The sequence below is a fragment of the Pipistrellus kuhlii genome, unplaced genomic scaffold (genome assembly GCF_014108245.1).
Source record: "Pipistrellus kuhlii isolate mPipKuh1 unplaced genomic scaffold, mPipKuh1.p scaffold_m20_p_9, whole genome shotgun sequence".
Lineage (NCBI taxonomy): Eukaryota > Metazoa > Chordata > Mammalia > Chiroptera > Vespertilionidae > Pipistrellus > Pipistrellus kuhlii.
In genome coordinates this window covers 34,750,304-34,767,842 of record NW_023425595.1, presented here as the reverse complement: position 1 = coordinate 34,767,842, position 17,539 = coordinate 34,750,304, and the positions used below count along the sequence as shown (strand labels likewise).

The 17,539-nt window shown below is 45.2% G+C and overlaps 1 protein-coding gene across 2 annotated transcripts in view; it reads left to right on the top strand.

Annotated features, from left to right (window-relative positions):
- Positions 1 to 588: 588 nt before the first annotated feature.
- MAP6 (microtubule associated protein 6) overlaps positions 589 to 17,539 on the top strand; it is a 72,625-nt gene continuing 55,674 nt past the window's right edge. Inside the window, exon 1 of one of the 2 annotated variants that reach the window (XM_045577664.1) lies at positions 589 to 2,256. In XM_045577664.1, the coding sequence (XP_045433620.1) occupies positions 1,295 to 2,256 (962 nt within the window). In that variant the 5' untranslated portion in view covers positions 589 to 1,294. The remainder of the gene's footprint in view (positions 2,257 to 17,539) is intronic. The other variant, XM_036427368.2, reaches the window with a different exon arrangement.

Sequence of the window (17,539 nt, the reverse complement as noted above, 5' to 3'; positions counted from 1 at the left end):
ACAAGACAGTCAAAGATGGCTGTCACAAGATGGCCAGCAGGTGAGGGCAGTTAGGGATGACCAGGCCTGCAGGGGAGGGCAGTTGGGGGCAATGGGGCTGTCAGGGGCATGGTTAGGGGGTGATCAGGCTGACAGGCAGGCGAATGGTTGGGAGCCAGCAGTCCTGGATTGTGGGAGGGATGTCCGAAATTGGAGAGGGTGCAGGCTGGGCTGAGGAACACCTTCTCCAGTTCACGATTTCGTGCACGGGGCCTGTAGTCAATAATAATAATTTAAGAGGGGGGAAAAAAACCAGTGTCTATCCTGGGACAGACATTTTATTAGGGTTTCCTCCATGCTTTTAAAGTTCAACCCCCTCCCAGCCCCTGCCCCATGACTGAGGAGCCTGAACCCCCCTCCCCTCTTCCCCCTCAAGAGAAGCAACCAGCACAAGGACAGCCAGTAGTCAGGAGCCTAGGGCTGGACCCCACCTAGGCCTGATTCTGCTGTTGCCTAGCAGCGGAGGAGGGAGGAGCTGCCGGAGGGAGGAGCAGAAAGAGAGAGGACGAGCTCCCAGCCGCGCGCGCGCTGACGACAGCAGGTGATTTTTTTCTTTTTTCTGCAGCGCAGCGCGCTTTCTCTCAGCATCTTTCCTAGATTTTTTTTTCTTTCCCTGCTGAGAGGCTGAAAAGGGTGGGGCCGCTTCCCTGCTGCAGAGACGCCGACGGCGGCAGCTGCAGCAGCATCTTCGGGAGCAGCAGCAGCGGCAGAGTCAGCAACGCTCAGCCTCGCTGGAGGTGACCGCCTCCCAGCCCTGCTAGGTGGCCGGCTGGAAGGAGAATAAAAGACGACTCGTCCGCGGCCGCGGCGGCCCCGGTGCCCGGCCCTCCCGCTGCGCCATGGCCTAAGGCCGTGGCCACCTCGCCGCGCGTCGCCGGGCTCGGCCGGGGGTGCGCGCCGCCGCCGCAGCCTCAGGGAGGGGCGCGTCCGGACGCCTTCTTCGGGGACTCGGGGCTCTGCGGCTCGCCCCGCCGGTGCCTGCAGCGGGCGGCTCCCCAGGCCTCTCTGCAGCAGCCGGTAACCCAGGGACTTGATCTCGGTGACAGCGGCGCCGCCCCTACCTTCCCGGGTGCTTTCTGAGGGCGGAGGGCGAGGCACGCAGTCTACCCAGGAAAAAAAGAAAAAAAAGAAAAAAAACACCAAACCGGTGGGAATCAGATTGGCCGGTGGAGGGCCAGAGGACTGGAGAAGGAGTAAGGGACTCGCCTTCGCACCACAAAGAGAAGAAGGGAAGACCCGCTTTGCAGCTACCAGCATGGCGTGGCCGTGCATCACGCGGGCCTGCTGCATCGCCCGCTTCTGGAACCAGCTGGACAAGGCGGACATCGCCGTGCCGCTGGTCTTCACTAAGTACTCGGAGGCCACCGAGCACCCGGGCGCCCCTCCGCAGCCGCCGCAGCCGGTGCAGCCGGTGCAGCCGGTGCACGCGCCCCCCTCGGCGCCCGCGGCGGTCGCCATAGAGACGCAGCCGGCCCAGGGCGAGCTGGATGCAGTTGCCCGGGCAACGGGACCGGCTCCGGGGCCCAGCGGCGAGCGCGAGCCGGCGGCCGCCTCGGGCCGGAGCAGAGCGGGCCCCGCCGGCCCGGGCTCGGGCTCGGGCTCCGGCTCCGGCCCCTCCGGCGCGGGCCCCGCGGACTCGGTGATGCGGCAGGACTACCGCGCCTGGAAGGTGCAGCGGCCCGAGCCGAGCTGCCGGCCGCGCAGCGAGTACCAGCCGTCCGACGTGCCCTTCGAGCGCGAGACGCAGTACCAGAAGGACTTCCGCGCCTGGCCGCTGCCGCGCCGCGGCGATCACCCGTGGATCCCCAAGCCCGCGCCCGTCCCCGCCGCCGCCGCCCCGGCGCCGTCCCCCGGGCTCCTCGGGACGCCCAAGCGCCGGCCCCCGAGCCAGGAGCGCCGGCCGGTGCAGGTGGCCGCCGAGGCCCCGGAGCGGGCGGCCGCGGCCCCCGGCGGAGCGGGTGTGGTCGTCGGGGCGGGAGAGGCGATGCGCTCGGACGAGCGCTACACGCGCAAGAAGGCCGGGCCGGCCTGGATGCTGCGCCGTGCCGAGGGGCTGGGCCCGGAGCAGACGCCGCTGCCCGCCGTCCCCGCCGCTGCCGCCGCCCAGGCCCAGGCCGCGGCCGCGGGCCCCGAGGCGGGCAAGGGGCGAGCGGCGGCTGACGCCCTCAATAGGCAGATCCGCGAGGAGGTGGCGACTGCCGTGGGCAGCTCCTACAGGTGAGATTCCCGATGTTGGCTCATGCAACGGGGCTGGTCAGCCTTACCCTCTACCCAGGACTCATTCATTCTCCACATCGCAGGCCTCACATCCCCCCCCCCCCCCCAACCCAGACCACACCCTCCCCAGACCCTGCCCAGGCACCCTCCCGAGGCTGATTTCTTTCAGATCTTTCTTATGGCTCTTCCTCAACCTGCCCAGGTCTTTCACTTGACCGTTTCAGCCACCTTTCCCCCATCCCGCCCTACCTCAGACCCCTCCCTGCCTTACAAAGACCCTTTGCAATGTTTTGCACAGGCTGCGCTTCCATTCCGCCCCACCCATCGTGCCCACTGCACGAGTCTAGATGCTGCCCCTTGCTGGCTCGGTCGCCACCCACCGGCCTTCATGCCTCCCCCCAGGGCCCCGTTCTTGCAGAAGAAGAATTCTTTCCCAGTGACCAGTAACCCTCTTCCCTCTTCCCAATTCGCCTGGCCTTTGGTTCTTCCTTCCCTTCTCGCCGTCCCTGGGAGCTACCCAAGCGCCACACCCTCTTCTGCTGGATTCCTTGAACAATCCTTGTAGCTCTCACCCTCCTCCTTCCACCATGGGCCTTTGAAGTGAGACTGCTTAGGTTTCTTACTGGCTGTGACACATTGGGCAAGTCTCTTAACCTTTCTGGGCCTCAGCCTCCTATCGGATGTGATGGAGAGGTTGAGGAGTACTCGCTCATTTATTAATTTAATATTCGACTTATTTTTGAACACCTGCTCTAGGCCAGGCCCTATGCTAGACATGGCAAGGCTTAAATGAGGAAAACTGTACCTGGCACGCAGATAATTAATGCATTTTGGTCCTATTCTAGCCTTCTACATGATGTTTCATTATTCTGATTTTTCACTTTTTTTAGATATGTCTTTCCAACCTTCTCTCCTTTCTCCTGTCTCTTTATGTTCTCCAGATGTTTCCCATTCTCTTACCACCACCAACGCCCTTTTTTAACACAGTTGAATGCCCTGTAAATGAATGCTTTCAAGCAAGGGCATAACCTCTCTCTCTTTCCATTCTTCTAGAATTCCCCCTCCGCTGTAGTCTCAGCCTTCTAGCCTGCTTTGTCATCCTTCATGCATCCAATATGTATTTTTTGAATGCTTAGCTTTTAGTCCTGCCCATTTTTCAACCTGAATCAACCAGCTAGCTGATCACAGTTGACTCTAAACATGTAACATCCAGGCGTGGAGGTCTCTGGGGAAGCAGATGTGCATGATGGATAATCGAATGGAAGGTATCCCAGATGTGGCTTATGGGGTCCTTCATCAACGCCACAGCCAGGTGCCTCCGGCTGGCCAGAGGGTGTGGCCAGGACGACTGCAGAATTAGCGTCTTTTGCCAAGACCCTGTGCAGCCTCATGTCAGACTGGTCTTTCCCCAGTGAAATAACAACCACTTCTTTACACGCTGAGGAAAGAACAGCATAGCTAACATCCTCTCTGTTAAGACCAATTCAACCCTTCTCCAGGTTTCAACTCTGGAAAGCATTTTCACTGAGAAGGGGCAGCTAATCTGTTGGCCACTACTCCATCTTCCTGCATTCCCCCTCCCACCTGACATTATTCTCCGGGTTTATTGTTATCTTGACCACACTGGTCCCCAAGGAGTGTACCGCTTCCCTCTCAAGCTCTGGGTCATGCAAGGACACATATCCTTTCCCTTGCTTCATAGTCACCAGGAGGTACAATTTTCATAACATCTTTATGCTGCTACCAAGAGAGCATCAACAAGAAAAGAAAGGGGCATAAAAAAATAAATAAATAAATAAATAAAAGCCAAGATGTAGCTTGTGATTCTGCCATGGCTTTCTTATTTCTAAGGCCCTACGTCCCTCCCTGAGAGCTCTGGTCCAGCCTCTTTATCTTCCTACTCCCATTCTCTGACCCTGTGGCAGGTGGAACCTTAACACCCGCCAGGCAGGAACTACCTCTCCTCACGTCCATAGAGTCAATGCCAATCAAGAGAGATTCCAGAATTTTAAGTCTCCTTGGGTGATCCCACTCAGTTGATGTTTCCAGGTTGGCTGGGCTTGCTTGTCCATGGATGATTGGCCAGACAGTCAGGGAACGACCCACCCTCAGATACAACTCACTCTAAATATTTTAGCTTGTACCTGTGCTGTATAGCCTCTTCCCACCCCAAAAACAAACAAACAAACAAACAAACAAACAAAACAAAACAAAAAAAACCTTAACTGTTCAGTAAGCATGTCATGCTTTACAGTTAGGATTATACACATACTGCAAGTGATTGGGTTGAATAGCAGAAGGCTATTCTCTTGGAGCCGGTGAGAATGCTTATTTGTGATGGTTATCACACAAAAAAATCTGAGCACCTCAAAAATTTTTTTTTCTGATTTGCATCTTCCGTAATATTTAATTATGCATATGATTCTGGGCAGCATGTCCATTTTGCTGGATAATCAGAATGGTTTTGAATCAGAATGAGTGTTGATAAGAGATCAGTTTCTCTAAGGAACAACTTAACTGCATGACAAATTTGATGTGAAATTTAATATTATTTTTTGTTCCAGAGGAGAAATAAACCAATAATAGGGAAATGCACTTTGGGTGGAAGTAGATATGAAAAATAAGATAATCAATTAATTAAAGATACTAAAAGAAAAAAAATGCCTGGAAATTGTAGGCTTATCTGGAACATTGATTTTCCTTCCCAATTGTCTCACATTCTTTTCTTTGGTATGGTTCCGATATCTGCTGAGTTTAAATATGTCCTGTGTCTGCTGTAAAGGAGGCTTACCTTGCCTTAGAAGCCAAGTTGGACTCCATTTCAATGGTAATTTGATTCACAAACCCTTTTCTTCTGCAACTCTACATAAATCATGGTGGTTTACACCATGGTGACTGGCTTATCTCATGGGCTTTACAAAGCACATCTGTCACATGACATCAGTGGAAGCAGTTTGCTTAAATAAAGAACACATAATCCGTCAGCTTAATATATTGGTATATAATGCAAAATATACATAGAGTCATATACATATTACAATAATTAGTTTTACCCTACAATATATATTCAGCAGATAATATCAAATGTCCTTTGATGCTGTGGTTTTAAGAAACCTTCCCTATTTAACAGTTCATCTAATTCATAAGCTACCCACAGTAGCCTGATTTTTTTTTTGCATTCATATGGTATCTAAGGTATCTGTAGAATTATGATTCTAAATAATTCATGAAGTTGATTGATTTTAATACATTAATTTTACATAGATATAAAATTGAGAAGCACTCATTTGTTATCGTTTTTAATGTTAAAGATATAAAATTGAGAAGCATGTCTTTTATCATTTTTAATGTTAAGGGTGGTTTTCACTGGTCAGCCATTTGTGATTTTGGACCTAACATTCTAAATTAGAAAACAGATGAGTCAGGAGGGGATTAAAATTCCCCTCTTAACAGCCCATTGCCCCAGCCTTCAGTTAATAGGGATAGATGGGGTAGCAGGTGCTCCCCATAGAAATGCTAATGAAAACTTTTCCTGGAAGAAATCAGCTGAGGCACCAGGAGGTAGATTTAATAAACTAGAGGCAAAATACTTGAAAAACGAGAGTGGTCACAAGGAAATCAGAAAGAAAGGAAGCCTTTGATATCTGCCCTACCGTCTTCCATGAAGGTTAGAGAAAGGCCCGCCTGACTCGGCTTATGCTGTGCAGAATTCCCTATGCCTATAGCACAACTGCCCATTTTCCGAATTTCTTCCTGGGCATACTTCAAGGCCACTCTTCAATGATGCCTTCCAGATTCTGTCATTAAGAACCAATTTTTTATTCCCTTTTTTATATTCTGTACACTTCTCATTGTCTGCTCGACTGTAAAATACGTTAGCCTATTTCTGCCTCCCCCATCAGATCATGAACAACTGAAGGGAAGAAGTATATTTTGTTCATCTCTATAGCTCTCATAGCATAACATTGTGCCAGGTGCTATATAGGTTTGTTGAACCCAGTGGCATTTGGTGAAAATTCTATTCAACTACATATTGATTCATTTCATTCTGTTTCACTTAGTTGAATTTATTTCAGAAAATGACCACCAAGCCCCTGCTGGGTATCAAGACAGGATGCTGGGGATACCGAGTGAATGTCATAACCCTTATAGAAGGAAACTGTGTTTCCTTAATCAAAATAAAGCCCAGTTCCTACTAGGTTAGCGCTAGGAGTAATGTTCAAATTAAGGAAGGGCAGCAAACCTTACAGACCTAATTCTAGAGGCACTCTCATCCAGAGTGGGCTGCACATTGGAATCTTGGCAGAACTTTTAGAATGTTGATGCACAGGTATCCTTCCCAGAAATTCTGATTCAGTTGTTATGGGATGTGGCTCGGGCATTTGAATAAAATTTAAAAAAAAAATTAAAAATTAAAAAAAAAAACTTTCCCAGGTGATTCTCCTGGGCAATTCAGGTTAGGACCTTCTTCCCTACAGCAAAGGTTCAGAAAGGTTAGTACACAAGAGAATCCTTTGGAGAGCTTTCTAAATGCAGACTCCAGGGCTTCATCCTCAGCTGGAGGATGTGGAGTCAGCCGTTGGAAATGGAGCCTAAGAGTCTACATTTTAAAAAGTACTCTAGGTAATTTTGATGCAGGTGAACTTCAAACCTGGAAAAACACTTCTTGGAAAGATTTACTCTTTGTGGTATTGAGTTTTCCCGCCATTTACTTAAGCCTTTTATGGCCTTCACTTACATTTTGTGAGTTTCTCAAAAAATTCATACGCAGATACAATAGGGTTTAAATTTTATGTTACTACATTTAAGGCTTTACTAATCTAACTGGATTTTAACTTTATATATGGAATGAGGTAAGGAAGCTAATTTTTTTTCTTTCCCCATACAATGTCGCCCACTGATACCTCCCACTAATATCTTCTCTTTCACAATAAGGGTTACATACATTTGCATATATTTCCAAGATCTCTGTTCTATTAGCCTGAGCTACTGCCATACGATCATCTGTTTTTGTCCATGCTGTTTTAAATTATTTTTCCACTGTAATGAGTATATATGTTCTTATATTTTTAAATTTGTTATTGCTCATGTGCATTAATTTTCGTATGTTAATCTTGTATTCAGCAACTTTACCACACTCTTTAATTAGTTTTGTCTGTAGATTCCCTTTGGTTGTCTGTAGATTCTCTTCCGTTGTCTGTGAAGATAATGTATGTTTTTAGCAAATACCAATTCTTTGTCTTCCTTTCTAATATTTACATTTATGGGGTGTGTGTGTGTATGTATGTATGTGTGTGTTTTGCTGCGCTGGTGAAGATATTGGTGTAATTCTGATAGTAGGTGATAAAAAGCATTTTTGTCTTGGGACATGGGAATGTTTCTTAAGTTTTATCATTAAGTATGAGGTTAACTCTGAGGTTTTATGAGATAGCTTCATACCAGGTTAAGAAACCACCCTTTATCCTTGTTTACTAGGGGTTTCTAAAAATAGATGGCATTGAATTTTATTGAATGCTTTCTCTGCATCGCTGAGATGATCATATGATTTCTCTTTTTAACCTGTTAATAGATTTTTCTGATATTGAGTCATCTTTGCATTTCTAAAATAAACCTTGCTTAGGTTTAAAAATCTATTTTATGATGGTGAATTTGGTTTGCTAATTTTTATTTTAAATGTTTGCATAGAGGGATGGGAGTTGGGAGACTGGGTGAAAAGGTGAAGGGATTGAGAAGCACAGATTGGTAGTTACAAAATTATCATGGGAATGTAAAGTACAGCTTGGGGAGTATAGTCAATAATATTGTAGTAAATAGGCATGGTGCCAGGGGGGTATTGGAAATATAGGATGAGGAAACACTTTGTAAAGTGAGGTGTTTCTACTGAGGGATTACCGTTTGCAAAGCATCTGGCTAGATCATTGGTTGACCTTGTGCAGTTAACTCTCAGGGACATAATACTGCCTAAGACTAACACACAAAGAAGAGTGGAGATAAGATACAAACAATCAACTACTGGTTGCTCTCTTAAGAAAAACTGGAATCTAATGCCTATATGAACTTAAAAAAAAGAGTGAAGCCAATGCTAGTTCTAAATCAACAATCACTCAGTGTTCCAGACACAAAACTAAAATAATCTAACAAAAGTTCACTAAGATTAAAGAGCCCTCTCCATAATCAGTGCACCTCTGGCTTGAAAACTATGTAAGTTGTATAAATGTAGACAGATGTGCTTATAATTGTCTACTAAGTGAAGAAAATTTCAAGATTGGCCTTGACCAGCAAGCTAAAAATCCTCTTGATGTTCACTAAAGATGCTAGTTTTCACCACTAGAAGTAATAATAGTAGCTAATTGCGTACCTACTATGTGCCTAGCAGGCTGCTGGAAACCTTAGTTACATTTTCTCCTGAAATCTCTATAGTAGCCCTGCAAAAAAAAAAAAAAAAAAAAAAAATGATACTATTCCTTCCTTGCACAGCTCTTCCTCCATGTCATATTAGCATGTATTGTCTCAACTCAGTTTCATTTCAATAAACATTGATTAGTGTCTACTTATATATCAGGCTAATTCCTGGTATGACAAAACAGTCATTGCTCTTGAAGGCTTATGCTTATTAGGCAGAGACCAGTGAAAAGTAATAGGTACTCCAGTAAAAAGTTTGTTCAGGGTATAATGAACAGAAGTGAAAAGGTTTAAATCTACTTGATGGAAGGATTATCAGGAAGAAGGTTCAGTAGAGAAGGAACTGGTAGTCTGAACCATCAAAGATGAGTGGGCATTAAATGAGGACAGGACCAGTCTGAGTACATTGTAAGCAGTTCTGTGCAGGTAAAACTTAGAGGTCTCATTGAGTGAGAATAGAAGGGTTAGAGGTAGGCAGGGCCCAGCTCCTTTATTATATGAGCAAAGGGAAGATGTGGATTAGGTTTTGGATTTTAGAAAAGGTGACTGCAACAGCAGTGTGAAGGTTGGACTGGAGGGGATTAGACTGGGAGCATGGCACCCAGGAGGGACTGAGGTGACGAAGCCCTCCATCAAGGGAAGAATGGAAACAAGCACTGACGGTACCGGATAAGATAACGCCGTGACTAATTGAAAGTGGGCGGAAAGGGGAGAGTCCAGGGTGCTTCCCAGTTGGCATGCTTTGGATATCAGGGGAAACAATCATTCACTGAGCTAGACAGCACAGTTTTGGAGAAGTTGAATTGAAGGTGTCTCTGAAATTCATGGAGATGTTCAGTGGAAAGTGAAAATAGAAACCCACCCTGCTGGCAAGGGGGCAAATTGTTACAATCGCTTTGTAGAACTCTTTAGCTTTGTCTACCCAAGTTAAACATATGTTTTACCCTATGACCCAGAAATTGCACTCTTGAGTATATACCATATGCCTAACAGAAATGCATGCAGATGACTGGTACAAGAATGTATATAGTAGCTTTGTGAGTAAAAGCTAAAAAGTAAAACCAGACCAACAGTAGGATAGATGAATTGCAGTATTTTCATACAGTGGAATATCACATGGCAGGGTGTGATAGGTAGACTAATGTTCCCCTCCCCCATTCTGGACCCTGTGAATATATTATTTTATAAAGCAAAAGGGACTTTGCATATATCCATTAAGTTAAGGATCTTGAGTTGATATGAGTATCCCAGATTATCCACGAGTCCACTATAATCACAGAGATCTTTCTAGGTGAAAGGGTTAATGTCACAGCGATGCAGTGTGATAAAGGTTTGGCCACCTATTATTAGCTTTGATGACAAAAAGGGCACATGAGACAAGGAATGCCACAAGCCTCAAAGAAGCTGGAAAAGATGAGGAAATGGATTCTCCCCTAGAGTCTTCAAGAGGAACATCTTGCTTCTGTTGAACCTTGATTTTAGACAGTGAGACCCATTTCAGACGCCTTAGCTACAGAACCGAAAGATACTTTAGATAATGCATGTATGTTGTGTTAAGCCATTTAGTTTGTGGTAATTTGTTACAGCAACTATAGGAAGTAATATACAGGGTTTCGAAATCTTGGCACATTGACATTCTGCACCCTTATCAGGAGGAGCTGTGCTGTGCCTTGTGAGATATTTAGCAGCATACCGGCTTCTATCCAGTAGCATTCCCCATCTCACCCACCCTGAGATGTGACAATCACAAATATTTCCAGACAAAAGTGAATAAGTTTTTCTGGAGAATGCCAAAAGCCAGCCCCTGGGGGTGTCTGTAGCAAAATTGTAACCACTGTTACAGAGCAATATAAAAGGAAGTTACTGCCCGGCTGGCATGGCTCAGTTAAGCATCAACCTATGAATCAAGAAGTCATGGTTGGATTCTCAGTCAGGGCCCATGCCTGGGTTGTGGACTTGATCCCCAGTGTGGGGAGTGCAGGAGGCAGCCGATCAATGATTCTCTCATTATCAATGCTCCTCTCTCTCTCTCTCTCTCTCTCTCTCTCTCTCTCTCTCTCTCTCTCTCTCTCTCTCTCTCTCCCCCCCTTCCTCTCTGAAACCAATAAAAAATTTTAAGAAAAAAAAGGAAACTACTGCAATATCAATAATATGGCTAGATCTCCATGATGATGAAAGCAACCCGTTACAGCTTCCTTAATGTCCATTTATGTGAATTTCAAAAATAGGCAAAAGTAACTGATGATGATAGAAATCAAAAGAGTGGTGGTCTCCAGGGCAGGTGGGTAATTGGTTAAGAAGGAGCACAAAGGAACCTTCAGAGATGTCGGAAATGTTCTGTATCTTGATCTGGGTGGTTAATTGTTCAATTAAGATTTGTGGACGTTGTTCTAAGTATGTTTTACATCAACAGAAAATAAATGAAAAACACAAAATAAAAATGAAGTGAATGGAGATACAGGTTTGATGCTCAGGAGAAAGAGCAGAACAGATAGCTATATATGGATATTGAGCTGTCAGAGAGGATCAAACCCACAGGCATGAGAGTGACTGGAGAATAAAGAGGTGAGAAGAAGAGAATGCCAGAGCCCAGCAAGTGCCAACATACCAGGGATGGGCAGCAGAAGAATCAATGGACCTTTGGTGTCTGTGTGTCGTCCCCATCTGAGAGCAAGAGCATAGCCTCACCATTGTCCCCCTTCCCACCTCCCTGCCTCTGGGCTTGCGCACACCGGCAGGAACTACCCCACGTGTGCTCCCGTCTGTTCTCTCCTAGCATAGTTCATTGTCATCGTGTATTTGTTTTCCAACTGAATGAAGAGGGTTTTGCAGGACCACGCTGGTGTAGCCATTTATTGTGGGGAAATTGGGCCCAGACTCTTAGCCACAAAACCCACCTTAAGTGCCTTCCTGAATCACTGCCTCCTCCACTGTGCTGTTCCCTGTGGTCACTGTCTGTTTCACACAGTGTCTTCAAGAAGTTGGCCCACGTAGTGGTATAGCCTAGAGTGCATTTTACAATCTTTTTAGCCCCTAAGATTTGTTCTCTATTAAACTGTACTCAGTAAAGATAGACAATGGCAGAATGCGAAAGGGCAGAATATGAGAGAGAAGAGAGACATAATTAATTTTCAACCTTATTTTTATTTGCTGAGTCCTTACTCTGTGCCAATTGCTTTAACATATTCTCCCTCCCCTCCCCATTTAGCCTTCATAATGGCCTTTTAAAGCAAACAGCTCTCTCTTTAAACTTGAGTCAGGGAGCCAAAACTGGTTTGGCTCAGTTGATAGAGGATCTGCCTGTGAACTGAAAGATCCCAGGTTTGATTCCGGTCAAGGGCATGTACCTTGGTTGCGGGCACATCCCCAGTAGGGGGTTTGGAGGAGGCGGCTGGTCAATGTTTCTCTCTCACCGATGTTTCTAACTCTCTATCCCTCTCCCTTTATCTCTGTAAAATATATTTTAAAGAAAAGTGAGTCAGGGAGATCTGGGGACTGAGGTCACACAAGCAGCCAGTGGCTGAGCTGGCTCAGAAACCTGGTTCTCCTCATTCAGCCTACAGCTGTGTCTTGCTTGTGTAGCCCACATGGACCCCTTCCCTGTCCCTCAGTTCGACATGTCATTCCTGGGAGGGCTACTGTGTGTCTCCCCACTCATCCTTCATGTTGTCTTTGTGGTTCCAACTCTCCTAAGCCAGGCCATTCTCCTTCACCGGCCTGTTTCTGCAGTGGAGAGGGGTAGGTGGTCTCTCTCCTCCTTATTCTGAATTCTCCATGGATCCCCTTCCTCTCCAATGCAAGACCCAGGCATGGTGCCTCAAGGTTTTCCAGGATCTAACCTCTCTGGTGCTTCCAGCATTTTGCCCACTGCTCTTCACTCATATCTGATGCTCTTTCCTAGGGATTCTCAGTCCTGGTTTCACATTGAAATCAGTGGGGCCTCAGCAGGTGATATAGCCAAATGACAGCCTGAGCTGGCCTTGACAGGCCCCACATGTAACTCCAGCTGGATTTTGCTCACATTTTTCTCTCCTCCTCTCATCTTCTTTCTACATCCTTCCTATCCTTCAAGGCTTTTAGTCCATTGTGAAAGAAGCTTATACTATAAAAACATGGAATTAGGATGGCTTTATTGGATTATAATATCATAATAATAATAATGCAGTGAGCTTAATATTATTTTTATCCCAAGTTCAATGCAGCATCTTAAGAGCATGCAGGGGCTGGAGCTATGGGTTCTAAGGAGTCAGGGCGCTGAGCACAGGATTCCGCTCACAGGAGCTGCCGTCTTGTGAGGGAGGTAACATGGATGCAAGCACCTAAACACCAGGCAGGGCCGGTTGAGGGTTAAATCAGGGGCCAGAACTTCCTCGGGCCACAACAAGGGTTGGTGAAGTGTAGGAAGATGCATGGAAAAGATGGTCGTCTAAGTCCTGGGAGGTGTCCTGGGAAGGATTTGGAGACCATTAACTGTAACTTAAATCTCTCTGTAACTTAAAATCTGTGTGACCTTGAGATGATGACACAGTAGTGACTTCACAGAGTCACGATGAAGATGGAGAGGGATAGTGCTTTTACCCAGGGCATTCCCAATCACAGCAAACACCGGCTACTTTCATTATCGTAAGAATAGGCTACCAATTAAGTCTTTTGTTTATTCACACAGTGAACATTTGTCACATTTCTATTAGGACCTGGAACTATGCTAGGAGCCGGAACACGGAAGTGAATTACACATGGTCCTTGTTCTAAAAGAGCTCCTGCTCCAGTGAGAGAAACATGTTTTAAAAATTATAGTAGTGAGAGTAAGTATAATAACAGAAGGATGCACTGGGTATTGAGGGGGTGTGAGGAAAGTGGATTTTGACTCTGTCTACACCAGGGGCCATTCCTGAAGGAGGTGCACCTGTGCATTGGCTCACAAGCACAGAGTTATTTCCACTGGGAAGGCAAACATTAGGAACTCTCTATTCCTTCCTTGGGGTCTTTACAAATGGCATAAAACCAAAGAAAGCCATTAGAGAGAACAATCCTTACTAGTAATGTCAGCTTCTCTCAGACATCTAGTTTTGCATTCAAATCCTGCTCACCACTTATTATTATATATCTTTGGGCAAATTACTTAGCCTGTCTTCTCTGATTTTGTTTCCTCATTGGTAAAACGGAACCAATCATTCCAACCTTGCAAAGTTGTCGAAAGACTGGACATTCCATTAAGTCTGACTCTTACCTGTCTTATTTGCCATTGCACCCCCAGCACCAGGCCTGGTGCATGGTATGAATAGATATTAATTGAACAAATGAACGAATGATGTATGTACAGTACTTACAATAGTGACCAGTCCCTGTAAGCATTCAACAGATAGCAACAATCCTCCTTGTCATTATCCCAGTGGGTTTGAGTACTGCTTGGCTAACATAAAGATGTAATTTTGCACTTCTGTGTGTACATGTTCTGAGTTTCTGGGAAGAGAGCCATGAAATGTTCAGATAAAAGGTTTTCTATGAGTATTTTTAATCTGACTTGGGAAGGCTTCAGACTGGAGGGTAGCATATGAGCTAGGCCTTGGAAAATCAGTCTGATTTCAGTAGGCAAAGCAATCAAGGAGACAGAGAGTGACATATTCCAGGCCCAAGAGATAACTGGTGCATGGAGAGCTGTGGGGCAGCCACAGATACTCAGATATGACAAGTGTTCCACGTGTGAGGAGTAATATGGCAGGACACAGTGTGGAAAGGGTTTAGGACCCAGAACTATGCTAGGAGCCAGAACCTAGTGATCAGCAAACCCTCTGTAAAGGGACAGATAGTACATATTTTAGGCTTTGCCAGCTCTTAAGTCTACACTAATAAAGAGAAAGATGCAAATTGACTATACCTTTATGATGCCCACCAGCCATTCAGGAGTGATTATGCAAATTAACCCAACAAAGATAGCGGGTTAATTTGCATACACAGGTGCTAAGCAGCCAACGGCAGGACATTTGCATCATTGCCATGGCAACGATGCAGGTGTTCCTGCACGGCCCCAGCTGCTCTGGGCCTCTGGGCAGCGTGGGAAGGTGGAAAGGCAGAAGGGTGGTTCTGGGTGGAGCAAAGGTGGTGCTGGCAGCCAGGGGAAGGAACAACCAGTCTTTTAATATATTTTATTGATTTTTTTACAGAGAGGAAGGGAGAGGGATAGAAAGCTAGAAACATCGATGAGACAGAAACATAGCTGCCTCCTGTATACCCCTTACCAGGGATGTGCCTACAACCAATGTACATGCCCTTGACTGGAATTGAACCTGAAACCTTTCAGTCCACAGGCTGATGCTCTATCCACTGAACCAAACCAGTTTCGGCAGGAAGGCCCAGTCTTGCATGAATCTTCGTGCATCGAGACTCTAATATTATATAAAAGAGAACAAATTTCCTAAAAATTTTATTGATGAAATTAAAAATACTGTATAATAATAATAATTTAATGCAAATCTTTTGTAATATAAGTCTACTCATGAGAAGAACAGATTTGTAGGGGAATATTTGCTTAAATGGTATTAAAAGTTAGCATTCCTGTTCATCATATTGATTGTAAATATTTACCTGCAAAACCCTTCTCAAGTCATGGCTGAACAAAAACAGATAGAGGAACAGATTTGACTCATAGACCATAGTTTGACAACCTATGATCTGTGTTATTGAGGACAGAATACTATGATACCAAGTTTCAGACTCTGTATTTAAGTAGCAAACAATCTCTTGAACAGAGTGCCTGAGAATTCTTGGTATGACCGTGCCTTATTAAGCGCATCATTTATTCTTCCCAAGTTACATAGTCACCCTCTTGTTTCCTGACAACTGAAAGCAGCAGGACACTGATGTATGTGTGAGAGTGTCTTTGTCTTCATACATAATGGGTAACCAACCCATCTCTCATAACAACCAAGAATCCAAGGTACAGGAGTCGTCATTGTGAAATAATGTTAGTCTCTGGCTGCTATGACCATTTTGTGTGGGGTTTCCCTGGGAGCTAGAAGAAGGCTTAAAAAAAAAAAAAGACAAGAAATAAGTAATATTAAAACGTGCATGCAGCCCTAAGGTTTGGCTCAGTATATAGAGCATCAGCCTGCGGACTGAAGGATCCCAGATTCAATTGTGGTCAAGGGCATGTACCTTGGTTGCAAGCACATCCCAGGAGGGGGTGTACAGGAGGCAGCTGATCGATGTTTCTCATTGGTGTTTCTAACTACCCCTCTCCCTTCCTCTCTGTAAAAAATAAATAAAATATATTAAAACAAAAACAAAAAAGGTGCATGCAGCCTCACTTCGCTTGTCTATGAGTCACCGCCTAAGGAAAGCACCAGAAGAGAACTCTGCCAGGAGAGGGTTGTGAGACTCCTCAAACAAGCCCTGACCCAGCATTCCTCCAGAGTCTGCCAAAGGCTGGCTGTGAATGGGAGAGAGACTTGGTGTTTCTAGTTCTGAGAATCTAATCTAACCTCATTCTCTGGGACAGCGCTTTAGCACATCATAATAGTCCTCATCAAAACCACATGCGTGAGAAGGAGATACTTTATAAGTGCTTCTTTAATCTCCATCTAAATGAAAGGATTTTAGTATGGAGTACTACTTTGTGAATGAACAAATTCAATTCAATTCAGTTCATTCATTCAATTCAGTCTTTATAGAGTATCCCCCAAAATGTCTACTCACACTATAAGCAATTATAAAGGCAGTGTTTATTAAAATACATTTCATTTTCAAAATTGAACTACCAGCTGTTAAAGTGTATATACTTGATTTCTTTAGGGAGGACACCTGTATTTGTTGAGTATTTTCTATGAATAAGACACTAGGGATATGACTATAAACTCCATGTGTGGGACATCCTGATTTACTCTGTGTCCATTCCTACTTTAATAATAAGGATAAATGTGATGATGAAGATTATGGCAATGATGATGATGATGATGATGATGATGATGGAGGAAAAAGAGGAGGAAGTAGGAGAAGATGATGCAGCAGCAGAAGCGTGTATGCTTTTAACCAAGAAAGGTCTTCAGGGTTGGGGGTGGTAGAAGGGGGTAGTATTCTGAAGAAAAAGTGGAGAATCTAAGAGAAATTAGTAATCACGGGTTCTCATCTGGTAGCCATGGTGCAGTGGGTCAACCAAACATCTTGGCATCAGATAAACCTCAGTTCACATCCCAGCCTTCCTAGTTGTATAACCTTGGTAAAGTTATTTCAAGTCTCTGAGCCTCAACCTCCTCCAGAAAATGGGGAAATATTGTATATATCATAGGTTGTGTGGAGCTGAAAATGTTTTGTAAACATTAATGCCCTTGTAGTTATAATTATAAATATCAACACTAATAAATGAGCGTGGAGTCCAGATATGTACTAGTTTAGGTCCCAGGGGAGCAGTCACCCAGGATAGGCTGTGAACTAAGTTCTTGGATTAGAGCTATGAACAAGCCAAAGTTCATCATGGAGTGTGCAGTGTAATGATAGATGTGGTGTTACATGCATGCCCACGGCTCGTTATTAAACGCAGCTGTGACGAGTTTCAGGCAGGGAGAGTACGAGGTGCTAACAGAGCCTTTAATAGGAGCTGACAAGCCTAACCTAGACCAGGAGTTGGAGCTGTCTTCTGAAGAAGTGGCATTTGACATCCATGTAGAGAATCAAATAAAGGCCAAGAGGGACTATGGTGGGGAGGGAGAAGAAGGGCATTTACAACAAAGAAAATGCAGTAGGGAAATGAGAGACCAACAAAGAGGAAATATGAAGATTAGTGGAGCCATTTTAGGAAATACAAAATGAGCTAAATGATCCAAGAGGCTGTAGAATGACAACAAGTGAAGAGAAAACAAAATGACAAGACCCTGAGAAAACCACT